The sequence below is a fragment of the Grampus griseus genome (assembly GCF_964374135.1).
Source record: "Grampus griseus genome assembly, chromosome: 13".
Taxonomy (NCBI): domain Eukaryota; kingdom Metazoa; phylum Chordata; class Mammalia; order Artiodactyla; family Delphinidae; genus Grampus; species Grampus griseus.
In genome coordinates this window covers 50,895,980-50,923,135 of record NC_139007.1, presented here as the reverse complement: position 1 = coordinate 50,923,135, position 27,156 = coordinate 50,895,980, and the positions used below count along the sequence as shown (strand labels likewise).

Sequence of the window (27,156 nt, the reverse complement as noted above, 5' to 3'; positions counted from 1 at the left end):
CAATAAGTACATTTTTTTCAAAGGTGGAGTCTCATAATAAAATGGATTACTCTAAAAATACTGTAAATACTCTAAAAACAATGAGGTTTACAAAAATCCTTGTGTGTGTATTTATATAATAACAGGTTTCGTTATTTCATAGGTTTGATATCCATAATTTAAAGCACTTAAGGGTATGTCATATTGTATAAATTCAATAAACTCTCTTGATCCTAAAGCTGCCTTTGGATTTATTGAATTAATAAGATGCCTATTTAGAAACATTTAACTGTAAATCATTTTGAACAAGATTCATTTAATAATCTGCAAGCTTTAAAGAAGATACGGTAAAGCTTATAGAATGATTCATCAACTGAAATTTGGATTGGAATGACCTCGGCAGAATCTAAAGTTATATGAAAATTTAAAGTTCAGTACAATGTCTTTAGTTTAGAAGGAAATGAAAAAACAAACTCCTGAAATAATTTTTGACAAAGTCTGCCTCAAAAGCTCAAATCCTATGCTGTTTCTCTTTTTTTTTTTTTTTTACTTTTTCCATGGACCATATACTAATCAAGATCATAAGATGATCTTCTAATAAAGATTACCCAATCAATTACCTTAAGAATCATGTTATTTAGTGCTGTAAGTCTGTTCTTCTGGATTTCCTCTTCTAATTGAAGAGAATCTCCACGTAGAAGACCCCTGACAGGTTGCAAAGGGGTTAGCCCTCCTGCTTGCCTTTTCAAGAAACATTCTGTGGCTTCATTTAGACAATGAGATGAAGGGTTGGGAGTGAATATTTGGTAAAACATTCCAAGTTGGAAACAATTTCCTCTTGTGAAACTTCTGTTTCATTACTGGAAGTATATATACAGACAATGAGAAAAATTGCTTAAATATGATGACTAATAATAAATTTGATGAAAAAGGTTTTGATTTTTAAAAACACTATAATATTACTCTGAACTAGTCTGTTTCAATTTTTAAGGTTATTCTTTTTGTATGGAATAAATGGAAACTTAAATTTATTATTTTTCCCGTGTGTTCATATATGTGCAAATTATTCCTTCACAGAAAATATTGTAGTAATTAAAATAGAATTATGCTACTTTGTTTGTTTTGTTAAGCCATCTTTCCCTAGGAAAAAGGAAAGGTGTCAATGACATTTTTTTCACTGCTTTTTTTTCTTTCTACTTTTGTCAGATCAGTATGCATTCTGTCGATATATGATTGACATATTTGCCCATGGGGATTTAAAACCAGGTATTCAAACAGTCCTTTTATTTGTCTCTTTTAATAGTCTGTTTCTAAGGTTGTCTGTTTTTTATGTACTAAACTGTTATGCTCATTTTTAAAAAACGTTGCATAATGCATGTGCAGATCTAGAATAAAACCAATGAAAACCAGAAGTAATAACTGGCATTAGGGCCTTTAATATTACTTGCTATGACTGCATGGCCTGTTGCAAATAAAGTCGGTTGAAAGCAAAACGTGCTAATATCTTTATATACAAAAAATGCTAATATCTTTAATAATATCTTAGAGTGAAGAGGTGAATCATCTTATTTTATTCTTCGTAAACTTAGAATAAAAGACATGTGACAATGAAAGCATTCTGCTTTTTTTGGTAGTGAACACAATTCATATTAAAATCCATCATATTTCAAATATTTAATCTTTTTTGATTTTCTCACTTGCATATGATCTTGGGTTAACCACTCCAGAGAACTACTATTGATGGAGATAGTCAACCCTGGAGTTAATAGTCAACACAGTGGGGAAGTATTTTTACTTAAAGGAATTTATCTATCATCTCTCCTGTCTTTACATGGTGCCTAGAGTGTAACAGGGGATTCTTTACTAACATCTTAATTAAGAATTAATTTGATTGCTTGTACTCTGCCTTTTTCAGATTTAAAAACTGATAGTCTATGTTCATGTTTGGGGAAACATTTCTAGGAAGATGGTATTGTTAAGGTAGGAACTAATTTACATTAGAATAATTGAAGCTGATTGTTTAAAGCAAACTATATTTTGTTTTCTTAACTATTTTTATGGAAATCGTTCTAAAATGTACAATTATAATTCATGCATATAATGGCAAAAGGGCATGTTATATCTAAAATATATATATGACACATCTAGGTCCTGGAAAATTAGAAGATCGTGAGAACTTTGGCTCTCAGGAAAACTTAATTTTAGTAACTCATTCAAGTTAATTTCCTCCTCTTCCTCTACTTCTTTTTTTACTTTCTTATCCTTCTTTTTTAACTTTCTTATTGGGTTAGAAACTGAAATGAGAAAAACACTGAAAAGTAAAATTACTCATTTGGTAGAAATGATTAATATTAACGTATGTGTATAGTATCATAATAAAATTAGATGGAAGCATTGAGGAAGGTAGTTTAATATAGTGAAAAGAGAGGGCTTTGGACACAAATACAGATATAATTCTTGACCCCATCCCTTTCTAGCACTGGACCTTCAGCAAATCATTGAACCCCATCTGATCTTCAGCGTTCATACATTGGGATTACAGTAATAAACTTACAAAGTTGTTGATAAAGCATCTAATAGATGCACAACAAAGTGCTATTATAGCTTTATTCTCTAATTCATTTATTTCACCACAGCCCATCTGGGCGAGCATCCCACGTAAAGTGAACGTATCAACATTGACAGGTCCCTATCTCTATATACCATTAAGTCAGTTTTAGGTAGCAGGTTGTTGCCCATTTTTTCAGCTGTGATGGTTTAAGAAATTCATACTCTACACATATTTTGCTTTTTTAAGAGACCAAACTTGAAGATATCAATTAACTATTTACTTACACACAAGATGAATCTATGTTCTTGATGAGCATGAGTTTTTAAATTCCATCATCTGAAGAAAATAATGTGTTCTTTGTTGCACTTAAATTATTCATAGTAGCTACTAATTGATTATACAATACAGTTTCTAAGAGAACCACAGGGCACAGATAACCGTGCGTTATCACAGGCAGTGAGTTATGTTCACAGTTTTGGAGTCACAATGCCATTCGTTTCTTTCTGAAAATTCAACAATGGATTAAGTTCAGAAGGACCAGAAAAAACACCTCTGCATGAGTTAAGGAGAATTTTGCTGTTGTTGGGAGGAAGGAAACTTTCCTTTACCCTCCTAGGTTCTTCTAGCTGCTATAAGAATTGAATTGACATGAGAGAGCTTAACAGAAGAAAATCAAATTATTTCATAAGCATAGGAACCCTACACGAGACGGTCAGAGACAGAAAGGTACAATGAGGTATACATTGCTATCCTGAACTAAGAAATGAGTTAGGGGCCCGAGGCTCTCGAGGGCAGGAGCGTAATTCACAGGACAATTTTAAAAGGAGCAGATATTGGTCACTTAGGTGTTTGCCCTGCCATACAGATGGGGCCACTTACATAAAGTTCTGGTAATAGCTTTTTTTTTCTGGGAAAAATCTCCAATTTAAGTCCTTGTAGGTAGCTAAGGGAGGAGACGTAGTTTCTCTTGAACCTGTAGGATCTCTGTTGCCCTAGCTCAAAATAATCCATGTGCCAAAGTGGCACATCTTGGAGAGGTCTGTTCTGAACCCCCAGGGTTCCCTCCTTTGGAACTTCCTCAAGAAGTTTCACAGTTCAGAATTTGAGTTGATAGATTGCTCTATCTCATTGAACCACTCTCTTGGTCCTGAGAATAGGTCATCTCAGTGAAACAGTTGTGTCTCATTTCATGAGGCTCCTAAAGTTAGGCCTATTGTGAAAGCAATCAGATATTTAATAAGAGACAAGTATATAGAAAAAAAGAAAAATAATAGTGATTGGAGTAGACTATCGGCCCAGTTTCTGAATGCAAGCAGTTGAGAAAGTTTCTAAGCATCCAACTTGAGACATCTTCAGATGGAGTGGGGGCAGGTAGTGACAATCTGATAGATTTTTTTCAGGTTTGCAGTTTGAATATGTCTAGCGATCTTTCTGATTGGCCATAGCAACAGGCATGAAGATTGTCAGTGCATGAGCTGTTATGGTGATTTCTGTGTTTATATCAAGTTGTCCAACTTTAGTTTGCATGGCTTTGGGAAAAGGGCAGTTTTAGTTCTCAATGATTCCAAATCAAAAGGGTGGAAGAAAAACTGGAAACCTTAGTTTGGAGAATTGTAGCCAAATATTGGTGAAAACTAGAAGAATTCAGGAGCAGTCAAGTTTACAGGTAGAAAATAAAACTTTAAAAGACAATGGACAGCAATAGAATCTAATAACCACAAAAGTGTGTCACTGAAACATAATTTTCCTCTCTAAAAATCCCCCTCATATCTATCAAATATAGACAAATTAAGACTAATCTGTTCGCAAAATAAGTCTAGTTTCAATAAACTTGGTCTGATTATTTACATAAGTACAGTAAGAATAGTGAGTGGTCATATAGACTCTTTTAAACTGCTTTGTTGGAACTTTTCATGAGAAATCTCTAGATTGAACTTTTAAAGGCCTCTTGAAGCCAGGATAGTCAAGCCAGGAAATTGTCATCAGCCTTCGCCTGAAATCAAATATAGATTTGGGTGAACTCCTCTCTTCTCAAGGTCCCCAAAATATCTTGAGATTCCTGCACTTGCCAGGAAGTGACCTTCCTTACTCACCCGGTGAGGCTGCTGACAACCCTGTAAGTAAAGCACCAGGCTGTTCCCAGGAGCTTTACTGGTTCCCTAACGCAAATCTTAGCTCCTTCAAGTGGCCTGGTCCTATCTGAGTCTATGCATGTATCCCTCAAATATGAGACTCCAATCAAAGCCCTGGTAATATAACCAATGTTTTCAATTTCGTCCTGTTAGAAAGAGAAAAGATTCTTATTGAAGTTATGCAAATAACTATACTGCCATTAAAAAAAAAATCCTTAAAATGCTAAGAGTTCCCAAGTTCTGGAGCGATTAAGTAGGGAGAAAAAGATAAATGTTTTAATTCTGTTTATGATTTACCAACTTGCTGTAAGTCATAAGTAGCAAAGTTAAAAAATTCTTTATATCTGGAAGACAAATGATTAAAAAACAGTAACATTTTAGACAAAAAATCATAAAAATTATAATCATATTCGTCAGCTCATTCAGTCTTATGTAACTAATTCATGCTCTGCTTGAGTCTAGTTGTTCCATTAGCTCTGTCAACCTTGCTTGATGATTGAGGGTGATAGGGATGGTGATAATTCCAAGAAGTTTACAAGGTTTTCACTAAGGCTCAAATGATTTGCCCAGTGAAGTGGACAAATCACTTGATCACCAGAGACTGTGAAAGGTATACCCCAAGTGAGAAACACATTTTCTAACGGTTTCTTTGCCACTGTGAAGGCATCAGCCTCGTACCAAGGGAAGGCTTCAACCCATCCTGAAAACATTATACGATAACAATAATACACTGATAACCCATACTAAGTTGCAGTTGAATGAAGTCCAGCTGCAGATGTTTAAAGGGTTCAGTGTGAGGAGGTCTGAGGCCTCTGACAGGTCAGACATTGCTGGTAGACTGTTTTCACAATTTCATAGAAGTCTCCCAAGCAATGTGTATTTACAATTTGAGTAATATTAAACGCACTATGGTGGGTGAAGGAATACAGAAACCAAAAAATGGGGTTTGCCACAGAGCCACAAAGTACCAAGTGGCCATTCTGAGTTTCCCGTAGCCCTAAATGTTTATATAATTTACAGCTATTGTTTACCCATTTTTACTTCTCTGATTCAGGAGCAACTATTAGCATGTACAAGGACATTGGAATGGCAAAATTCTGGCAAAAAGAGGTCTTTTTTTTACATTAACATTCTGTGGATTGGCAAATTTATGAATATATTTCATAATTTCTAAAGACGTATGCTACTTTATATACAATCCTTAGATAAAGCAGAAGACATGTTTACTAAGAAACCCAAACATCTTTAGTTTCTACATTATAAAAAGACAGAAGTAGATAAAACTATGTTGAGTAATTAATGCTCAATATTTTATCTTATTTGGAAATGATCTAGGTATTCAGTGAATTTCCATTATTTAACTTAATTTAGCAAAACTCTAAGGTTTCAAGTCACCAGAGAGATTTGGGAAACTATTTTAAGTAGATGTACCGTAAAACAATCATTGTTTAAAAGTTATCTAAAAATTCTTATTCATTTATATCCATTCAATACTTTTGTTCTTAACAATCATACTTAGATTACTCATGAAAATTTTAGGAAACATTAAAGCAATTAGCCATCATCTTCGGTTGTTTCTGTTGAAGTTGTTTGTCTGGCAAATTTAGTACAGAGGTAATATGACCTTATTTGACTTTTAGTAAACCTCAGTAGAACAAACGTATAATACTGTGCTTAATGCTGATAACTCTAAAGGCATGTCTGTATTAATTAAATGAGCAAACTTAAACTAGCTTTTATTTACCAAAAATTATCATAGCTCTCGTGAACCTGAAAAACATTTGGCTTAGTTTCTACTATATCTTTGAGACTATTCTTAAATAGCGCTTGTGTGTTTTTAAGCCAGTTAAATTGAGCTCATTTATAATTAATTTTGGTAATACCACTCAGAGGCAGAAAAATACCGTGTCTATAATATACATACATAAATATATATAAATAGACATAAAAGAGATACCTTATAGTTTTCATTAAAAGTGTTTTTTGAACCAGAATTTTGGGCAAGGGTGCTTATACAGCAATTTGTATTTTAAAAGCCCCCTTTCCATTTTTTAGAAAATTCAGTATTAAGAATTGGAGATGAAAAAAAAAAAAAAAGAATTGGAGATGGTCTAGATAAGAGTTCCTAGAGAGATTACTAGCCTTTTGAGTTAAATAGCGGAGGTTTTGGGGATCTATGGAAAGGAATGGGTGGAATGTGAACTTCCTCTAGAACGGAATTTCCAGTTTTGCAAAGATTTGTAAGATTGTAGGCTGATCAACCATCCAACTACATCGTCCTCAATTTGCTTCTTTATATCAGGAAGACTTCTGACTATGATTTAAATAAAAAAATTTTTATGCTCTGCTCAGGCAATTTTGTTGGCATGTCCAATTAATATTGCTTGAAGGGTAGATTGTTTTACAAAACTAGGTAGGGGAAACATTCCCCAGTAAGATAAAATGACCATCCCCATAATACAATCAGGTAAAAGAGATGCAATTGTTTTGTATAAAGCCTGTTCAAATATATCAATTCCCCTGTAAAATTTTATCTTAATTCCATTAACTCTTACATTACTAATTATAGCCTCCATTAAGATTTCATGAGTAAGTTTTGGTTTTACAATATTGGGTGGGGGAAATTTTCCCAGCCAGGCATAATAATACTATTCCCATAAAGCATTCAGGTAAAGTTGGCATAATTTCTTTACATAAAGCTTTTTTAAAGATTCAATTTTTTATAATCCTGTCAACTCTTACACTTCTATATTCTTTCAATCTAAATGTAGCCTGAGTCAGAACTTCATCAGTGGGTATTGGTACCAGTTCGTAGGGTTACCATGTCAAGGGGTTCCTGGAAACTTCTATTTTCTATCCCCAGACCATTTTAGTCACTCTTCTGCAAAAGGCTTTGGGCCCCCAATGAGGGGTTAAGCCAAGGAATCCTGGCTCCTCTGTCAATCTTTAACTTAATTAACTGGCCTGTTGCCCCTAGTGATTGCTGATCACAATTCTCATAGTAATCGATGTCTTTCAGCTTTTCAGATTTCTCCAAACTGGGATAAATAGACGAACTTATTTGGATTTCTTTAATGTTGGTGGATGAACAGGGGGCCGCCTTGGCCACCCAGCCTTTGGTAGCGCTATATTAAAACCTTTATGGTAGGGCTTCCCTGGTGGCGCAGTGGTTGAGAGTCCGCCTGCCGATGCAAGGGACACGGGTTCGTGCCCTGGTCCAGGAAGATCCCACATGCCGCGGAGCGGCTGGGCCCATGAGCCATGGCCGCTGAGGCTGCACGTCCGGAGCCTGTGCTCCGCAACGGGAGAGGCCACAACAGTGAGAGAGGCCCGTGTACCGCAAAAAAAAAAAAAACCTTTATTGTAACCCCATCAATGTCTGTTTTATTCGTCCTGATGCTGGATGGCTTTATTAAAGGTTCAGGGTCTTGTTCTACCTGTCCAAAAAGAATTTTGGACAAGGAATGCAATGGAAAACACACAGAGACTGAAGCATAAAGAAAAACAAAGAAGCAGTTTATTAAGAGGCGAAAGTATGCACTCCGAGAAGAATGTGGGTGTCCTCGCAAGTGAGGAGCGCCCCGCGGGTTTTCTGATTTCCCTTTTTATTCCATCTTAACCTTTGAATAGGCATGAGTTTTTTCTATTAGGTGCAGAATATTCATTGATGAGAAAGTTGAGGCGGGGCGATGATCACATCCATCCATTCTTGTGCACTGGGCTCCTGAAGCCACCACACGTGCATCCTGAGAGCTATTTTCCCTTAAGGTTTCCCTTACCAGTTGAGCGCCACCCTGGAACGTTGTATAGTGGTCATTTGAAGCCTGGACATTTTTACTGCACATGCTCGGTCTTGCTCTGCGGGTTTTGTGATCAGGGTTCCCTATTCAGATGTCACAAAGCTTAATCAGAATCTAATTTATGTTCTTGGGGCTGATGCCATTCTTCCATGTTTCATGATCTCATTAAGTGCAAGACAATGAAGTGGCTTTGCCTTTTTGCCTAATGCCTATACATGAGTGTCACCGGAGAGTAGGTTCTTGTCTCATCACAGAAAGTATTCAGAGAGGAGACAGGAAAGTCGAGAAAGCAAAGCTAGGATTTATTTAAGCGATAGGATGCTCTCAAAGGAAGAGCAGACAGTATCAGTTGAGTAGCTGTGCTGTTTACAAGATGTATGGCTTCCTGTCATTTGGCCCCTGTCTGCTTTCTCTGTTTATATCTAGCTATCTGCCTTCTCTAACATTACCCCTTCAAGGAGTCTGGACCCTTAAAATCTTTTTTTTTTTTTTTGGCGGTACACGGGCCTCTCACTGTTGTGGCCTCTCCCGTTGCAGAGCACAGGCTCCGGTCATGCAGGCTCAGCGGCCATGGCTCACAGGCCCAGCTGCTCCGCGGCATGTGGGATCCTCCCGGACCGGGGCACGAACCCGTGTCCCCTGCATTGGCAGGCGGACTCTCAACCACTGCGCCACCAGGGAAGCCCCCTTAAAATTTTTTAAGGGGTAAAGCATTGGTCCATCTTCTGTAACTGCTTCAACCTGAGCATGGGCGTTGTCCCTGCTGCCTGTGGGTGCAGATCTCCTTGCTGTCGGTCAGAGATAGGGGTCTTGGGGATTTTACGGTGGTGGAGATAGAGTGGGGAGTAGAAGGAGGCAGCACCCTCATGCAGTGGATGTTGATAGTCCTCATCTTCGGGTGGGATGGGTTGAAATCCTTGTTGCATCATCATCTGAAGTGGAGTTTTCTGAAGCCATGGGTTTGTTTCCCTTGGTACCTCAGGTTTCGATACAGCAGTGTTAACAGGGAGAAATTGGAGTATATCTGAGTATAGTTATTAGTTATATTAAACATTAGTCCTGAATATTGTCTAATCCCTATGCTGGCTTTCTCTTGTGTATTGTTAACTATTATTGATATTATGCTTTTATTGTGAGTTTTAGTTTTCTTTATTCCAGTCACTAGGTTCTTCCACCAGACAGTGACATTCCCTACATATTGGATATTGGCAGTCTGGTTGGTGTCTGTTACCCAACTGTGATTACTGAAAACTAGAGTTTGATTGTAGTATGTTTCATTCAGCCATCGTAATTCTTGTCCCTGGATGCTAATACCAGTAAAACAGAGGCTAGCTTTGCCTAAAAGCTGAAATATCCTTCCGTCCGATTTGGAGGAGGGTTATCTGTTCCAGAGAGTTTGGCTTCCAGTTGGTTCCTGCCCCAGTCCTTCCTTCCTTACCACACTGGGTGGTAAATGAGAACCCAGCGTATTTTGCTGTCAGCCCCATCAGGTCCCTCAAGAGGTGGGGAGTCCTAAAAGAGACGTACGTAGGTCCTCTGGGGAGGTGTGGTCGTGGGGCAGATCCAGCAGTCAGATGAGTTAGTTCCTTTAGCAGTGACATTCATGGTGTCAGATAGTGGGTGTTTGTAAGCTGGAGCTGTGACGATGTGGATAACAAGGAGGACCATTAGGATAGAGTCATGACTTCCTGAGAAGCAAAAGAGCAGAGAAAAAGAGAGTTTACTGGACAGGGAGGGTATTGACACCTGGAAGGGAAGTTATTAGCCTCTTTTAAGGTGATTTTTACAGGACTGACAAACTTTGTTTTCCCTGGGGTTCCCTGAGCCCAGACCTGTGGATCTATAAGTTGTTTTTTGTTTTTTAATTTGGGGGAAGTATTTTGGGCTGGACTGTCCATAAGGCATAATCCAGCCTTTAAAAGGCCTTGGTTTTAATTTTTAGGGCAAATAAGACTGAGAGAAAATCCCTTCCCAATAAATAGGCTGGGGCATTTAGGCATGACAAGAAACTTGTGAGTTCCAAGGGTCCTTCCCCAGGTGCAAGTGAGAGGGGTGGTGAAGTGTTTTAGCCTTGGCCTACCTTCTACCCCAACAGCAAAGCAGGTTTTGGGGGCAAGGGGCCCAGTGTGAGAAGTCAGGACAGAGTAAGTGGCTCTCGTGTCCACTAGAAACTGGACAAACTGACCTGCCATGTCAGTGGTCACCCGTGGTTCCTCCCGTGCGATGATGACTGTCTTCTCGGGAGCCTTGGGAGGTCCCAGGTCCTGTCAATCAACCACTGCCATGACCAGCATGGGGGAATTTCCTCGCTCCCTTTGGAGCTGGGGGCATTCCCTCTTCCAGTGGCCCATCTTCTTACAGAGTGGGCATGGCATCTTGGGTGGAGGCTGGGAACTGTTTCCCGGGTATTCCTTGCTCCAGTGTTTGAGGCTCCCATAGCTAAAACAGGCTCCCTTTCCTGGCGGAGGTCTTCTGGTACTTTTGGGGTGACCAGGAGGTGGTTAGGTCTTGTCATGAGAGCTGCCAAAAGCCTGGCTTGCTGTCCTTCCCTTCTTAAGTCATGCTGTTCCTTCCTTTCCTCCTCAGCCTGGTCTCTATTGTTAAGACACTGAAGGCCATATCAATAAGAAGGTTGAGAGGGTTTGCGGCCCCATGGCAAGCTTTTGAAGCTTCTGATGGATGTCAGGGGCTGATTGGCTGGTGAAGTGGGTTGTAAATACAATGTGTCCCTCAAAAGGGTTTGGGTCTACATTCATATACCCTCTGAGGGTGTCTACCAATCGGGTCTGAAATAGGGCTGGATTTTCATCTTGGCCTTGGGTTATCTCCTTAACCTTACAATAGTTAACAGGTTTAATTATGCATCAATTCATCCCTTCAGTAAGGCAAAGGATTATGTGGTCCCTTCTAGTGATACCAGGCTGACCCGGCTGATAGTTCCAATTGGGTTCCCAGTTGGGATCCATTAGAGGTACTGCTGTCATGCTCACAGGGTGCTGATGAAGTTGGGCAACGTATAATCCATCAGCATGTTTGACCGTGTGCCCAAATATGGGGTCTTTTCCTCAGTGTGGCAGCAGTGGGAAAGGACAATATTTAGGTCCTTCCAGGTAAGATCAAAGGAGAGAGTCAGTCCCTGGAATTCTTTGGTGCACCGGCTGGGGTCCTCCTGGAATCTGCCCAAGTGAGTGAGGCACTGGTTGAGGTCAAAGAAAAAGAGGTGTAGACTCTGGTAATTCCCTGAGGCCTGCCTACTGCTTCCTGAAGGGGGCAAAGCAGCTCTGGCTGCACTTCTGGTACAGAAGGGTCAAGAAGCTTATAGGGCAGGTGAGGGGCTGAAGATGGTAAAAGAGTGCTGGGGCTTGGGTCGTCTGTCTGGGGCTTGTGTTCCTCCAGGGGTGCCACTAGAGAGGGCATTTGTACAGCCTGAAAGGCTCCCAGCTGGCAAGGTTCCCTAACGTAGGACTTGCATAGCTCCAGGTTCTCTCTTAGGGCCATAAAAGCCTGAACCTAAGGAACTTCTACCCATTTTCCCTGCCTTTTGCAACAATGTCTAACTGTAAGATGGTATTATAGTTGAGGCTTCTTCCATTCTCTGGCCAGGCCTCATCGTCCTCAGTGGGGCAAAGCTGTGTTACAAAAGAAAATGTGCTTTTTTTCTTTTAAAGCATCTAGAGGAAACTTGCCCCAGTGACTCAGAATGCACCTGAGGGGTGAGTCCTTGGGGATGGAGGTGTTTCCCATAGTTCCTTCAGGGAGAGAGTGCTCCTGTAACAAAGAGGAGCACTAGCCTTAGGAGGTCCCGTGGGGGCTCCCTAAGATAGGGCTGGTTCCAGGCCTCCCAGCCCACGCAGTCCATGGACCCTAGCCAAAATGGGGATTAGCTACCCCCGTTATGGCAGTCCTGCTGGGGCCTGTGTCCTATCCTGGCATCCTTGGTACCCAGGATGAGTAAGCCTTCCTTGAAGGCTTCTCTATAGATTTTTTTTTTTTTTTTTTTTTTTTTTTTGCGGTACTTGGGCCTCTCACTGTTGTGGCCTCTGCCGTTGCGGAGCACAGGCTCCGGACGCGCAGGCTCAGCGGCCATGGCTCACGGGCCCAGCCGCTCCGCGGCATGTGGGATCCTCCCAGACCGGGGCACGAACCCTGTCCCCTGCATCGGCAGGCGGACTCTCAACCACTGCGCCACCAGGGAAACCCCTTCTTTATAGATTTTAAGTACAATGATTAATCCCTGTGTTCCAGGGTACGTTCCCATGGAACAGACAGCCTCATTGTTCTAGGACCTATTTAGTCAGGGAACAATCCTTTCTCTCAAAGCGTGGTAAGTTTATGAAAATAGGCCCTGGGCCTTAAGGGAGGTGGTGTGTGAAAAAGCTTCTCTTTTTTCTTCCTTTTTTTTTTTTTTTGCGGTATGCGGGCCTCTCACTGTTGTGGCCTCTCCAGTTGCGGAGCACAGGTTCTGGACGCGCAGGCTCAGTGGCCATGGCTCACGGGCCCAGCCGCTCCGCGGTATGTGGGATCTTCCCGGACTGGGGCACGAACCCGCGTCCCGTGCATCGGCAACCGGACTCTCAACCACTGCGTCACCAGGGAAGCCCTTCCCTTCCCTTTTGTGGGCAGCGCCCCTGGGTCTCAGTCCCCCCGCCCCCTCCATCCAGTGGGCCAGGGCGGAGTGGTGCAGGGCGGGATTCGGTGGCATCAGGCAGAGGCACTATATCTGCACTTAAGGGGACAGAGGGCCCGGCGGCCCTGTGAGGACACTCCCAGTCCATCAACCCAGAGGAGGAAAGCGCAATGGGGACACCGTATCCCCTGGGCGTGGCCATGTGCGCTACCCACCCCTGGGCGAGGCCCCTGCCTCCCAGGGCGAGGCGGGGAGCGGGGGCAGGGACAGGCCCAGTTTAGGGGAGGGGGCGGAGCCCCGGGAGCGCGCACTGAGGCGGCGGCGAATGCTGGTCACCTGGACGTGCTCCCGTAAGCGCCGCCTGTGACACCCAGACCGCCTGTGGCCGAGGGAGCTCCCGAGGGGACTGCGGCACCGCCTCGGTGCGAACTCTCCTGCAGTGTGAGTGAGGCTGCATTTTATATCGCCACACAATTGAACCCGAGGACCGTTAGTTAAATGGTGGATAAGGCAAACCCAGGGGGCAAAGCTCCTGTGTTTCGGGTCGCTAGCTGCCTGTGAGAAGGCCCGGAAACTTTTCCTGACTTGCCCTGCACAATGAGAAGTGCAAGACCTAGCGGTGAGGTTGGAAACTGCCTGGCAGATTTCTTTCCCCCCATTTCCGGCCGAGTATGGCGCAGAAGGAAAAATGGAAAGAGTGAGATAGGGAGGCAGAGACGATAGGCGTAGGTGGACCGATAGTAATCCTGTAACGGGAGCCGCGGGGAGGGGGCGGTGTTATGCCTTTACCTGTGTGCCGAAAACCCTTGCGTGGCAATTGCCTCGAGGTGGGCGGACAGACCTATCCTCTCTCCAGTCCGTTCCACGTCTGACTCATCCTCTTGCGGGAGAGTTCTCGTGGTGACTGTCCTAGTGGCTTTTAGAGCTGGACCTACGCGCACATCATGGCAGCAATGGTCTGAAAATGCGACAGACAGTGAGAGAGAGAGAGAGAGAGAAATGGCGGGAAGTCAGGCAGAGCCTCTCAAGCGCAAGGGAGGCAAGAGGCTGAGGCTTACCGAATTCTCCTGGCTGTTCCTCGCCAGAGATGTTACTGGAGGGTAGGTTTTGTCTCATCACAGAAGGAATTCAGAGGTGACAGGGAGGTCAAGAAAACAAAGCAAGGCTTTATTTAAGTGGTAGGATGCTTAAGATGCTCTCAAAGAGAGAGCTGGCAGTATCAGATGAGTAGCTTCTCTGAGCTTCTTTTGGCAAGCCGGTTCTGTGGGGTGTAGAAATGAAGGGGCAGAATATTCATTGGGGAGGGAGGGTTTGGGGGTCTTATTCCCTGATTTTCATTCCTGAGGGGAGGAGGGATTTTTTTCCTTATTTAATCTTGGTGGAGCGTGTTATGGCATTGGTGCATGATGGGAACTTCTTATCGGCAAGGCTAATTTTATTGTGATGAGAACATACTAAGCAAAAGGTTACCTTGGGATGCCAGAGAGTCCCGCCTTTTCCCACATTTCTTTGTGTGCCTCCAGGACACTTATCACCCCAAAATGTGTGGTTTCCTGTCAGTCTGAAGGTTCCTGCTTTTCTTTGTCTGCTCAAGGACCCCCACTGTTTATTATTTACAAGATGTATGGTTTCCTGCCATTTGGCCCATGTCCCCCTTTCTCTGTTCACATGTAGCTATCTGCCTTCTCTAACATGAGGAGCCTGTCCTTGGGCCCAGTCCTATCTTTCCTGCCTCAATCTCAGTTTTAATAACTATCTAAAGATTTCCACGTTGCAGGGATGAGTCCTGTGACGCTTCTCTTTCTGATTTCTCTTTGTTCCATCTCTTTCAATACTTGCTTTATTTACTTTATTTCTTAATAACTCTTTAAAAAATTTCACCTTGTTAGGAAGAGTCCCTTGACTCTCCCCTCAACCTCTTTTCATTATCTTGTTAATTAACATAATATTTTTATTAGCATCTGTAAGATCCATGAGGGAAAGCTGAGACGGCTTCTTGAAACTTTTTTTTTTTTTTAATTAGGGTAGTTCTTAAGGCTAGCCTTTATATTTCTTTGTATTCACTTTTTAATTTGGTCTTCCCATAGGTACCAATAAAACATCTGTTTATGATGACAGCTCTCTAAAAATTTACCAATTTAAAAGTTTTTCCAATTCAGAGGACCCATAATTGGCAAGTAGTATCTTAATAGTGATTGAAACCAATAAGTCTTTCTATGGTTTAACCATAGATGCAAGAGGTGTCCCCAAAGGAGAGTGCAAAGAGATGCAGCCCTCATAAGATCCAAAAAGTTCACTCCCAAAAATCATCTAAGAAAGCAAAGATCTTTGTTGCACAGGCAGTAAGGATGATGTAGTGCCTGCACTAACAAAGCAACAAAGGTTGAGATGAAAATGGCTCCTTATGGACTGGGACCCTTATGATAAGCTCCCCTGAGAAGTGGCATGCCTGGACAAAGAGATGCTAGTCAAAGCCAAGGTTGATACCTGTACTTAGGACCAACTGGCTACAGCTGCTCTAAATCCTAGTCTGTTTGACTGACTGGCAAATGCATGTAGGCACATCCACCTTATATTGATAGATGGCAGAACCCAGAGAGACTCTTCTCACTGGTCATAAAGCCAAATGAGCTCTCAGGACCGAGAATAAGACAAAAGGAGACAGATACAAATTAAAACAGCGCCCGTCTTTGGGAGGAAATGGATCAATAAAGTCAAGAGTTCTCTGCCAAATTTACTGGTCACCAAGTACAAGGAACTAGCTCTACAAATATTTTCTCCTGCTAATTAAATTTTTTTTTTTTTTTTTTTAAAAAAGAGTCTTACCATTTGTTAGATGTTTCAGGATCTCTCAGCTGCAGCAGCCTTGGAGCGAGCAGAGTCCAGCAAGGGAAGTTTATGTTACCAACTAAACCAACTGGGAAGAAGAAAACTTCCCTCTAGCCTTCTAGGTTCTAAAAATTAAATTGACATGAGACAGATTAACAGGGAGACATCAAATTTAATTTCATACATACAGGAATTACCTGCCCTGCCACACATACTCACACAAGAGGCTCAGAGACCTCACACACCGGAGAGTTCACAGACAGAAAGGTAAAATGAGCTATATATTGCCATCCTGAGCTAGGGAATGGGATAGGGGCCTGGGGCTCTCAAGGACAGGAGGGTAATTCACAGCACAATAAAAAGAAAAGCAGGTATTAGGTAATTAGATGTTTGTCCTGCCATACAGATAAGGACACTTAGATAAAAATGATCTCCTGTAAATAACTCTTTTTCTGGGGAAAAAATCCCAATTTAAATCCCTATAGGTTGTTAAGGGAGGGGCAGTAGTTTTCTCTTGAGCCTATAGGATCTCTGTTGCCCTAGCTCAAAATAATCCACATGTCAAAGGGGCACATCTTGGGGAGGTCTGTTCTGAGCCTCCACACTACTAGCCATACAGAAAGTTCCCTTCTAAAGTCATATGTAAACATTCTTTAAACAGTCATGAGTTCAAATCTCTAGCACTATGTAATATTCAAACTCTTGAAAATAATTCCCAAGTGCCATGGTTTTAGATTTCTTGATACCATTTATTGACTTTCTAGTTGCCTTCATAATTTATTTCATCTACCTACATTCATGATTTTGAAGGTTTGTTGCCATAATGTATAAGAAATTAAAGAATATGTAATCATTAAGATGCAAAAAAAAAAGAAAAAGAATGTGTAAATCGGTATATCTTATCTGGGAGGGTGGAATGGAAGAAGTTAGAGAATGGAAACCTGTATGGTATGCCCATTGTTTCATATAAAAAATTATATAAAGCTTCATAAGTGTACAGAAGGAAAATTAATAATATTATTTTTGTTGGTGAGACAATACATAAGATGAAGTGAGAAAGCACTAAATATGGCTTGCATTTTGGAAAATAAGGAATCAGAAACAAGATTTAATCTGGGCATGTTAATTTAGAGAAAATGCAAGTGATAGACTTTGACTGACAATTAGAGAATAAAACAATTCCTGCCAAGTTTATTGCTCTGCATGTATCCAGTATTTATAAAACATTTGTGCTGCCATCTGCTTCTGTTTGGGATTAGTGGAATACCTGTTATTATTTAGTTAGAGTTCATTATTAATTATTGGTAATGAGTTTTTAAACTACAACTTGATTTTACCCTCTGGGGTGAAGTTTCCTTTTTTTTGGATAATATTGTCCCACCCTCAAAAGTAGCCCAAATTACAGTTCAGATTTGAAAAACCTTGTTAAATGTGCTAATGCCATGATGTCTCACATGTCGCTTTTTTAAAAAATTAATTAATTAATTAATTAATTTTTGGCTGCGTTGGGTCTTCGTTTCTGTGTGAGGGCTTTCTCCAGTTGCGCTGAGCGGGGGCCACTCTTCATCACGGTGCGCGGGCCTCTCACTATCGCGGCCTTGTTGCGGAGCACAGGCTCCAGACGCGCAGGCTCAGTAGTTGTGGCTGACGGGCCTAGTTGCTCCGCGGCATGTGGGATCTTCCCAGACCAGGGCTCGAACCCGTGTCCCCTGCATTGGCAGGCGGATTCTTAACCACTGCGCCACCAGGGAAGCCCTCACATGTTGCTTTTTTATCTCATCAAATAAAATACTTCTGACTAATATTGTCTTAAAATTTTTTAGCTATCTGAAGATGAACTGAATTGCTCTTTCTCTACAGTAAATATGCAGTATTCTATGGCCAGAAACAATCCCCACCTCAATTACAGGGACCATCTTAATTAGGCAGAATGAACTATAGGGATCAGATCATTTTGTTGTATCTAGTTAAAATTCTCTTATAGTGACACACTCTATATTAAGTTGAAAAATTAAGAAAATTCTGTTTAAACCTGGAAAATTAGTGTATGCTACTAAGGCCAAAACTATGAGCAACTGGAGTAGACATATGTCTACAATGTGTAATTTTAGGGATATTATGGACATTGAAGAGCTCCTTTCTTCAAGAAATACTTTCTCTGCTGCCCTTCAATAACTAACAACCCCACCATTAGATCTCCTGAATGTGTAGATGTTCAATGTAATAGGATGCATTTTGAATAGCCCCTAACCTACTTTAGGGAGGAGGGAGGGGAAGAGGAAGAGAGGGAGAGACTGAGAGAGAAGGAGAAAGAGACAGATCCCGTCTTCACATGGGGGCTGTCCTGAAGCTGATGACCCCCACTTTTCCTCTAGGGCTAAAGTGTCTAGTTGTCATTTTCTTTCTTTTAATTTATTTTTTATTTTTCAATTTCTATTGAGTTATGATTAACCCACAATATTATTATATTAGTTTCAGGTGTGCACCTTAGAGATTGATATTCTTATACATTATGAAATGATCACCACAATAAGTCCAGTTAGCATCCATCACCATACAAAGTTTTTGCAACACTTGACTATATTCCCTGTGTGTACATTACATCCCCATGACTTGCTTATTTTATGGCTGGAGATTTGTACCTCTTAATCCCCTTCACCTATTTCGTCCATCCCCCAAACCCCTCCTCTCTGGCAACCACCAGTTTGTTCTCTGTATCTATGAGTTTGTTTCTGTTTTATTTTGTTTGTTCATTTGTTTTGTTTTTTATATTCCACATATAAGTGAAATCATGTGGTATTTGTTTTTCTCTTTCTGATTTATTTCACTTAGTATGATAACCTCCAGGTCCATCCATGTTGCCTCACATGGAAAGATTTCATACTTTTTTTTATGTCTGGGTAATATTCCATTGAATATATATATATATATATATATATATATATATATATATATATATATATATATACCACATCTTCTTTATCCATTCATCTATTGATGAATACTTAGGTTGCTTTCATATCTTGGCTATTGTAAATACTGCTGCAGTGAACATAGGGGTGCATACATCTTCACAAATTAATAGTCTTATAAGAGAACTATTAAAACTGGTCAAAGCAGACTTTGGTGGCAACTCTGAGACTCAATTTACAGTGTCTTTTGTCTTTTTGTTTATTTTTATAAATTTATAGTACAGATGGTCAAGATAGAAGCCTTTAGATTTATTAATCTTTATCAACTTTCCAGTAACTCCAATTTCCTTTTCCATACTTTGTGGCTAAGCACATTTTTCTTAAGCGACAGCTTACTGATAGTTTCATTCATTTAGGTAGACTCTTAAAAAGAGACATCATGATTTTGCTAGGCATTTTCATACTCCCTCTTCATCAGCTTCCACTTGGGCCAAATAAACTGCATGCATTACCAGACAGAGTCAACGAAATTAAACAAGAGACACATTTCTATGAGTAAGAAATCACATGGCTCACAGACCCCTTTATACTTACTATAGATAAAGAAATCAATTTAAATGTCCAGTACAAGGACCAGGGCTAGTGTGCTTTCGCTTAGTAATTTTAACACTTTTTTTCAGCTTTTCATCTCTGTAGCCATTATGATTAAAGTTCAATACAAGCTAAAGTTTATCCCTTAAAAATTATCCAACTATTGAAATTCCAGCTACTGTCTGACTTTTACTTGAGCCAAGAATTTATGTCAAGGTAATTTATTCTACTTTCTGTGTCATTTATTCTCTTAAAATTGAAGGTATTCACCTATCAAAATCTTTTCTGACTATAATAAGGTATTCTTTGGCAGCCCACATTCCAATTCTATGGGTTTTAAGTCCATAGCTAGAAAGAGCCTCAAGGAATAAGTTAGTACTCTCATTTTATTAAGATCCTTTTCTTGAACTTCAGTGGTGCTTAACTGCATTTTTGGTTTGATCCTGCTGAGAAGAGGTCAAATGTAATTGCGTTATAGTCACTGTTATTCAATGGTTTAATGTAGTGTATTTCAGAGCTCAATTGGCTGTATTGGAGAAGAGTAGGTAAAATTTAGCCTTGCTCTGCTCTTCTCCAAAAAATCCTGCTACTAAAAAACATACTCACTTTAGTTCCAAACATCTAATTATTTTCACAGAACAAAAGCTTTGGGAGTTTTGATGTTTACTCAGTAAGCATTTGTTGAATCCTCTCTATAAGCTGATAATCCAGAAAAGAGATAAGACATAGTACAAATAATTTTATAACTAAGGAAAACTTGATAGGTATGCAATAGAGGTTCAGAAAATGTACAAGCTAATCTCAGGATACTACAACAAATAGTTATCTCCACTTATCATTTGGACCTCTTAATGTTTTTAATAGTTTAAATCATTTAAAGATTGTTCACAGAAGTAAGATTAAAGGAATGGTGAAAATTGTGATAAAAATTTAAACATAGCAAAGTTAAATGTTTATTTGATCAATTACCTGGTTTTGAAGGTGTGTACACTCCGAATTGGAAACATCTTCCAAAAGGAACTAAAGCCACTCGTCAACTATCATGCATAAACCTACAATTTATCCACCTTGTAGATACCAGTTCCAGATTTCAAACACATCTTTAATAGACTCTAGGATGCTATTACTTCAAATTCTTTCAGAACTTGCATCACCAAAATGCAACAGCTGAATTTTTGAAATTTTTGATGGCTCATAATTTTGTTGAAAAGAAGATGTCATCTTGATTCCATAAGTCTAAAACATTTTTATTATTAGATTTATAAACATTAATTGGAATGATAAATCCAATAATTGAAAAATTTATACATTATTAATCCTTCTGACTTCCTTAGCATTTGTACACTTAAAAAACATAAATTTTGGCACTCAGATTTTATAAAAGATGAATGAGTACTATAACATAACCTTTTAACGAAATGAGATGTTTCATGTTCTTGCCACAAAATATTGCATGATAAAGTCCCAGTTGAAGAACTAACCAGATGAGAATACCATATTCTCTTTTTGTCCTTTGAAATATATTGTTCACTCATTGATTGTTGGGTTTGAGAAAATTCATTGTCATGTGAAGATTCATAGTTTAAAATTTCACTTGAACAGTCAATTTCAATTTCACCCTAATCATTAAGGTTTAGTGTATTGCTGTCTGTCTTTTTGCATTCATCTTCTGATTCACCCAATAAAAAGCTTTGTGTGTCAATATTCTTCTCTTTGCAGTAATGGATAAAAAATAAAAACTCTAAATTCTAAACTGTATTAAATGAAACTAAAAGTAGACCATAAAAATGTCTCCAGGCTTTTATACCGTCTTGAATGATGATGCAAAACTTTAGTCAACACAATGAAAAAACTGAATGATGAGATAATGATGATTTATCTTACAACTACATCATCCTTCTGGACAATTCCATCATTATTCTATTTTCTTAAATTTTTTCTCCTTAGCATTGTTGGGAATAATTGACGAGTAATGATGAAATAATTCCTTAGTTGATGAAATAGAAAATGTTCAAGATATGAGAAAAATAAGATCATGAGTATCCCATAATGTGTGATTTTTAAACTGTCCAATGGTGCTACATGATAATTACAAGATAGAATGAGTTTTATTGTTTAAAAATTATTAATTTTAGGGCTTCCCTGGTGGCGCAGTGGTTGAGAATCTGCCTGGTAATGCAGGGACATGGGTTCGTGCCCTGGTCTGGGAGGATCCCACGTGCCGTGGAGCAACTAGGCCCATGAGCCACAACTACTGAGCCTGCACGTCTGGAGCCTGTGCTCTGCAACAAGAGAGGCTGCAATAGTGAGAGGCCCGCGCACCGCGATGCAGAGTGGCCCCCGCTTGCCACAGCTAGAGAAAGCCCTCACACAGAAACGAAGACCCAACACAGCAAAAATAAATAAATTAATTAATAAACTCCTACCCCCAACATCTTCTTAAAATAAAATAAAAAATTAATTAATTTTAATTATTGTTTAAAAATAATTAATTATAGATCTTCTTTGGAAGCTCTATAAGAAAAAATAAGACAAGGAATATTAGTCTCTACAAATAGTGAGAATAGCTCAAAAAAGAAACAAAAAAACTAAGATTGGCTTCAGTGGACCCAGATAGTACACTGGGACCCAATGGAGAGAATGTAAAGGTGGGGGCCACACAAGCCAGGATTTAAATACTTTGCTGTGGAGTTTTGTTTTGGGTCTTTAGTCTGGAGAATTTCTTTGTAAAATTCATTTCTTAAGATTCTTAAAATGATAATGTATGTACATGTCCTTCCCCAAATTTTTTTGCTTTCTCTTTTACTATGGAAATTTACTGCAAAATGATAGTGCTCCTAGTGTGAAAGTTCAGAGAAAATCTTGTGGAAGAGGTAAAAATTGAAATGGACCTTGAGAAATTGGTAGGATATGCCTATATCAAGTTAAGGATAAAGACATTTAAGGCTAAAGCGATAATAATTAAGGCACAGAATCACAATATATTGAAATGTTGTTTTGTGATTGTCAATTCTTGAGTATTTACTTTTTGCTAAATCTTATTTAATCCTTATAAAACTTTGAGAGTCGTGTGTTATCATCCTTGTTTTACAGATGAGAGAACTGAGGCAGAGAGTTCAAGTGTTTTGTCCAGGTCATACACTGTGTGGACAAAGAATTTAAACCCAGGTCTGCCTAATTCTAAGGCCCTCAGGATTAAGATGAAATCTCTCAGCTTCCAAGACTTAGGGAACTGTCAGTGGTTCACTCTGATTGGCACTTAGGGACCTAGAAAGAGAAACAAGATTGGAAATGTTGTGCAAGATGGTTCAGAGAATGAAATAGGAAGGACCAATTAGGGTAAGTCCGAGGAGAGGAAGTAAAGCTTGACCTTGGGAGGTAGTATGAAGGTAACTAAGTTGATTTTAGAAATATCACAAAAGTAGACATATGGGATTTATTAATATTGATACCATAGAAAAGTAAAGTAAAAGCTTATTCAGAGATTGTTGGCCTGAAAACCCAAAAAGATGCCCTAAATAGGAAGTAAAGGAAGAGAGTGCCCTCTAGAGTGGGCAGAGCTGGAGAAGTAGGAGACTGAATTCACTTATTCTTTTTTTTTTTGCGGTACGCGGGCCTCTCACTGTTGTGGCCTCTCCCGTTGCGGAGCACAGGCTCTGGACGCGCAGGCTTAGCGCCATGGCTCACGGGCCCAGCCGCTCCACGGCATGTGGGATCCCCCCGGACCCAGGCACGAACCTGCGTCCCCCGCATCGGCAGGCGGACTCCCAACCACTGCGCCACCAGAGAAGCCCTCACTTATTCTTAAAGCCACATGTGGTATTCAGTTGCAAAAGGGGAATAAGTGAAAATTCCAATCCAGATGTCATTTGATAAGCATCTGCTAAATACTAAGGTTCATTCTGTATACTTTCACATACTTTATTCATTTAATTCTCACAGAAAGCTCTGAAGTAGGCAGTTAGAGAATCAAGTGTGGAGCTTCGGGGAGAGGTCAGTGGTGGAGATGAGGTTGCCTGGAGACAGAGTGAAATAAGGCAAAGTACAAGCACTGAGTATCTTCTGCGTGCTCAGCAGTCCCAAACTGAGCACAATAAAGGACATAAGAATACTAAAGATGATCTCTCTTTTAACAAGTGGTGTGGATGAAAGAGAAGAAAGGAACTAATTAGTAGAAAAAAGTTTAAACTTGAGAGATTGCATAATACAGGCACTAAATGTTACAAGTTTCAGAGGAGAGACATCCGTGATTTCTGGTGTCAGGAGAGATAATGTGCATCTAGAACTTGAAAAATGGATATTATTTGACTAACTGCTGAAGAATACATAGGGCTTGCTTTGTGTATGAATGAAAGAGAAAATGAATGAGGACATAGGGCATGTGAAATTGATATGTTTATATGACAATGATATCAGACTGGATAGGGGATAAATTAAGATTAGAAACCATTGGGGCATAAAAAGTGATGTTTGTGGTGACAGATTACAGACACTTGGTCAATCAGGCACGGCTGATATCTGGCATGGAAGAGAATCTTTGAAAGATTTAAAGTAGAACAATGACACAAAACCAGTATTTGAGAGAGTGTGATCAGGCAGCCCTCTGCTTAAGGTATTGAAAACAAGAAAATTTGTGCAATAGTGCTAAAGTGTTGAGTCTAAAACATGGTTTGGAAGGAAGTTGGGGCATATTTCACAAGCCATTTTTTCATGGGGGTGGTGATGGGAACTGTGTGTAAGTGACTTAAGAAATTAATATTGCAACTCAAAATACTGCAAACTATCTTGACAATTTAAGTTCACGCAAGAGGTAGAAACTTAAATGAGGTCTAGATATAAATAAGAAAAGTGAAATATGTGTGACTGTTGGTCAAAACCACAGTGTATGAAGGAAAGTGCTAGAACCAGACCTGTTTATAACCTAACAGACAGTAATTGCTTCCTTTTCTTCTTTGGCTGATTTCTGTTGTTTTGCATTGTTTTATTTTGGTTCTTCAGAAGTAGCCATTTAATGCATGAACATTACAGGCAGTGAGAACAGGTGGTTAGGCATACAGACTCCAGAGCCAGACTGCATGGTTTCAAATCTAGGCCCTGACACTTGCTTGAAATTATAACTTTAGTCAAGTTAATCAATCTCTTTAAGTCTCCATTTCCTCCCCTGTCAAATGAGGTGGATAATGGGATTGTTGCAGAATACATGAGCAGATGGTCAAAGTGCACGGAAAGGCCAAAGCTTTCCAAGTGCTTAGTTTTTTAGAACCACATCAACAGCATACTACACCAATTTTGCCCATTCTAGTCATCTGATGTCTTCTATCCTTGGTTCTACTATCTATATAATGTGGGTAATAATACATAATTTATAGTGTTATATTGTGGTTCATATGAAAAAATCCTGCATTATATGCATTAATGAGTTTGGTTTAAGTGTCATCTAGATGAGTTCTACGAACCACGTTAGATTCTGTAGATATAGCAGTGAACAAGTATGCGTGATGCCTACTTCTCCTTTAAAATAGGATAATAGATATTACTTTATAGGGTAATAATGGAATAATTCATGCATAGACACATATACTTAGAACACTACCTGACTATAATACGTACTATTTAGATGTATAGTGGTAGCAGTGGTGCTCAAATACAGCAAAATTACGGTTTTCTACCCACCACTTCTTATTATCTTTCCGATTTATCGTATATTATTATCATCCTCTCCCTAGCAAGTCTTCCTTTACTGCCCTATATACACCTTCAAGAAACATTTTCCTTGAAATCCTTGTTGCCTCATACCTTGCCAGATACATGCTATGTTTATTGAATTGAATTCATGATGTATAATATTTATGTCACTAAAAAAAATTACTGATGATCATCCCAGAGCAGCCCTCTTTATTCATTCCTAGAAATAATCTTGTTATTTAGAAAGATGACAGGTTTCTAAGCATTGCAAATAGGCCTTGTGTAAAGATTCTTAAAGGAGTTATTGGTAGTATCTCTAGAGACGGAGGCTCAGAATTAACAAAGCTGGGTTTGCTGTGTGTGTCAGTAAACTGCAGGCAGCATATAGAATTACACAGAAGTGAGAAAAAAAGAGAGAGAGCCTACCCTTCATTATAGGCGTGCATAGTTCCTGGACTTGGCCCCATGAAAGGTGCCTTCTGATTATTTGAAGTATGGGGAATCTATTTAAGATAAATGTATCCAATTTTCATAGTTGTCTCAATCAATCCATTAAACATTCTAGTCATTATAAATAGCTAGAATGTGCAGAAATAGATACAAGCACTTCTGAGTGGCCATGATTTCTCTGATGCTGCTACTACTCTCTCAGTCAGCTTCATTGTGATAAAGGGCATTAGGTTTGGGGAGAAGGCCAGTAAATAAGAATTCTCTCCCCACAGTATAATGTTCATATCACTTTACTTTCTCTTTGTACATGTAAGGAGAACAAACTGAAGACCTAACATTTCATTTTTCTTGCTTTCTCAGAATTTGTCTCCAGCCCTTTTGAAAGAGGTGTCAGATTCTAGAGGAATGTCTTTGCTGTGAGGGAACTTTCATTACAGTGTCGTTTTGGTCTGGCCTTGTCACTATTAATGGCATGGACCTGCTGTCAGATAAGAATAAATTCCTTCTCAGGTAGCCTACCGGGACTATTCAAAGCTTGTTCTAAAATAGTCTGAAAAGGAACAAATAATACAGAGTAATTTGAATTGCTGAATGAGAAGCAAGGAAAATTAGGGCTTAATCAAAGAATTATCAAACTAATTAGGTGTTATTTATTAATGTGTCATGTCTTTTAATAATCTTATCTGTCGTTTATATGCAAGAGTGCAGATTAAAAAAGCATTCTAGTGATTATGTAAATATATTCCCCTAGTGCTATTCTAAGGTTCATTTGGGTGGCCCAGAAGATAAAGAATAAGGAATTTAGGGCTTTCTAACCATTCAACTAAATGCATAGTTCTTAACCCTTTTCTTAAGCAAGTCTTATTTTATTTTTTAGTTTTAAAAGCAGCCCTATTTTAAACATAGAAATAAGTATGCCCCATGCCTATTTTGATATAACTAATTATAAACTAAGTAGTTTGATATAGCTACTTTCAGAGAGACCTAATTTGGTAAACAAATATTCCTTGTCCATAGCTTTTATTCCCGTATAGGATGTTTGTGCAAGATGAAGACAATAATGAATTTTGCAATATTAACATTAACGTTATAGGCTGAAGACTGTTCAACCAGTCACTCAGGATTTTTTGATCAGTTCTATGACTGCTATTCTAGCCTAATGTATTTTATGTTTTGGTTTTCTAAAATATTCTATGTTGAGGCACTAATACTGTTTATTCCCACATAGTAGTAATAATTATTCCACATTTGAAGATAATATGTTTTGCCTCTTTATCTCCTCCTCAGCATCCAAGTTGATATGCTGAAAGTCGTCCTGTCAGTCTCCCAGCAGTTACTGAACCCCTCGTATGTACTCATTGCTGGTGGTCGTAACATGAGTTTCAAAGTAGAAGGAGGTAACGATCTAGTCAGAAGTTATTACAAATAAAACAATGAACAGTGTAAAGAAGCTTGGGGAGAAAAGTGGAAGAAGGTACTAATTAAAGACTAAACCAAAAAAAAAAAAGACTAAACGATATGATGCAGATTATACTCACTTATAAACACCTAGAGGAGAAAGAGCCGCCGAGGCTGGAACAGGCTTGATAAAGGTGAGGTC

The 27,156-nt window shown here is 39.4% G+C and overlaps 1 protein-coding gene across 8 annotated transcripts in view; it reads left to right on the top strand.

Moving 5' to 3' along the window:
• The window catches only part of TRDN (triadin), a 373,155-nt gene that overhangs the window by 123,119 nt on the left and 222,880 nt on the right, over positions 1–27,156 (top strand). For 7 of the 8 annotated variants that reach the window (XM_082668827.1, XM_082668823.1, XM_082668822.1 and 4 more), the window contains one exon: positions 1,186–1,245. The exons of the other annotated variant lie outside the window; for it this stretch is intronic. In XM_082668827.1, the coding sequence (XP_082524953.1) occupies positions 1,186–1,245 (60 nt within the window). The remainder of the gene's footprint in view (positions 1–1,185; positions 1,246–27,156) is intronic. 8 annotated transcript variants of the gene reach the window in all.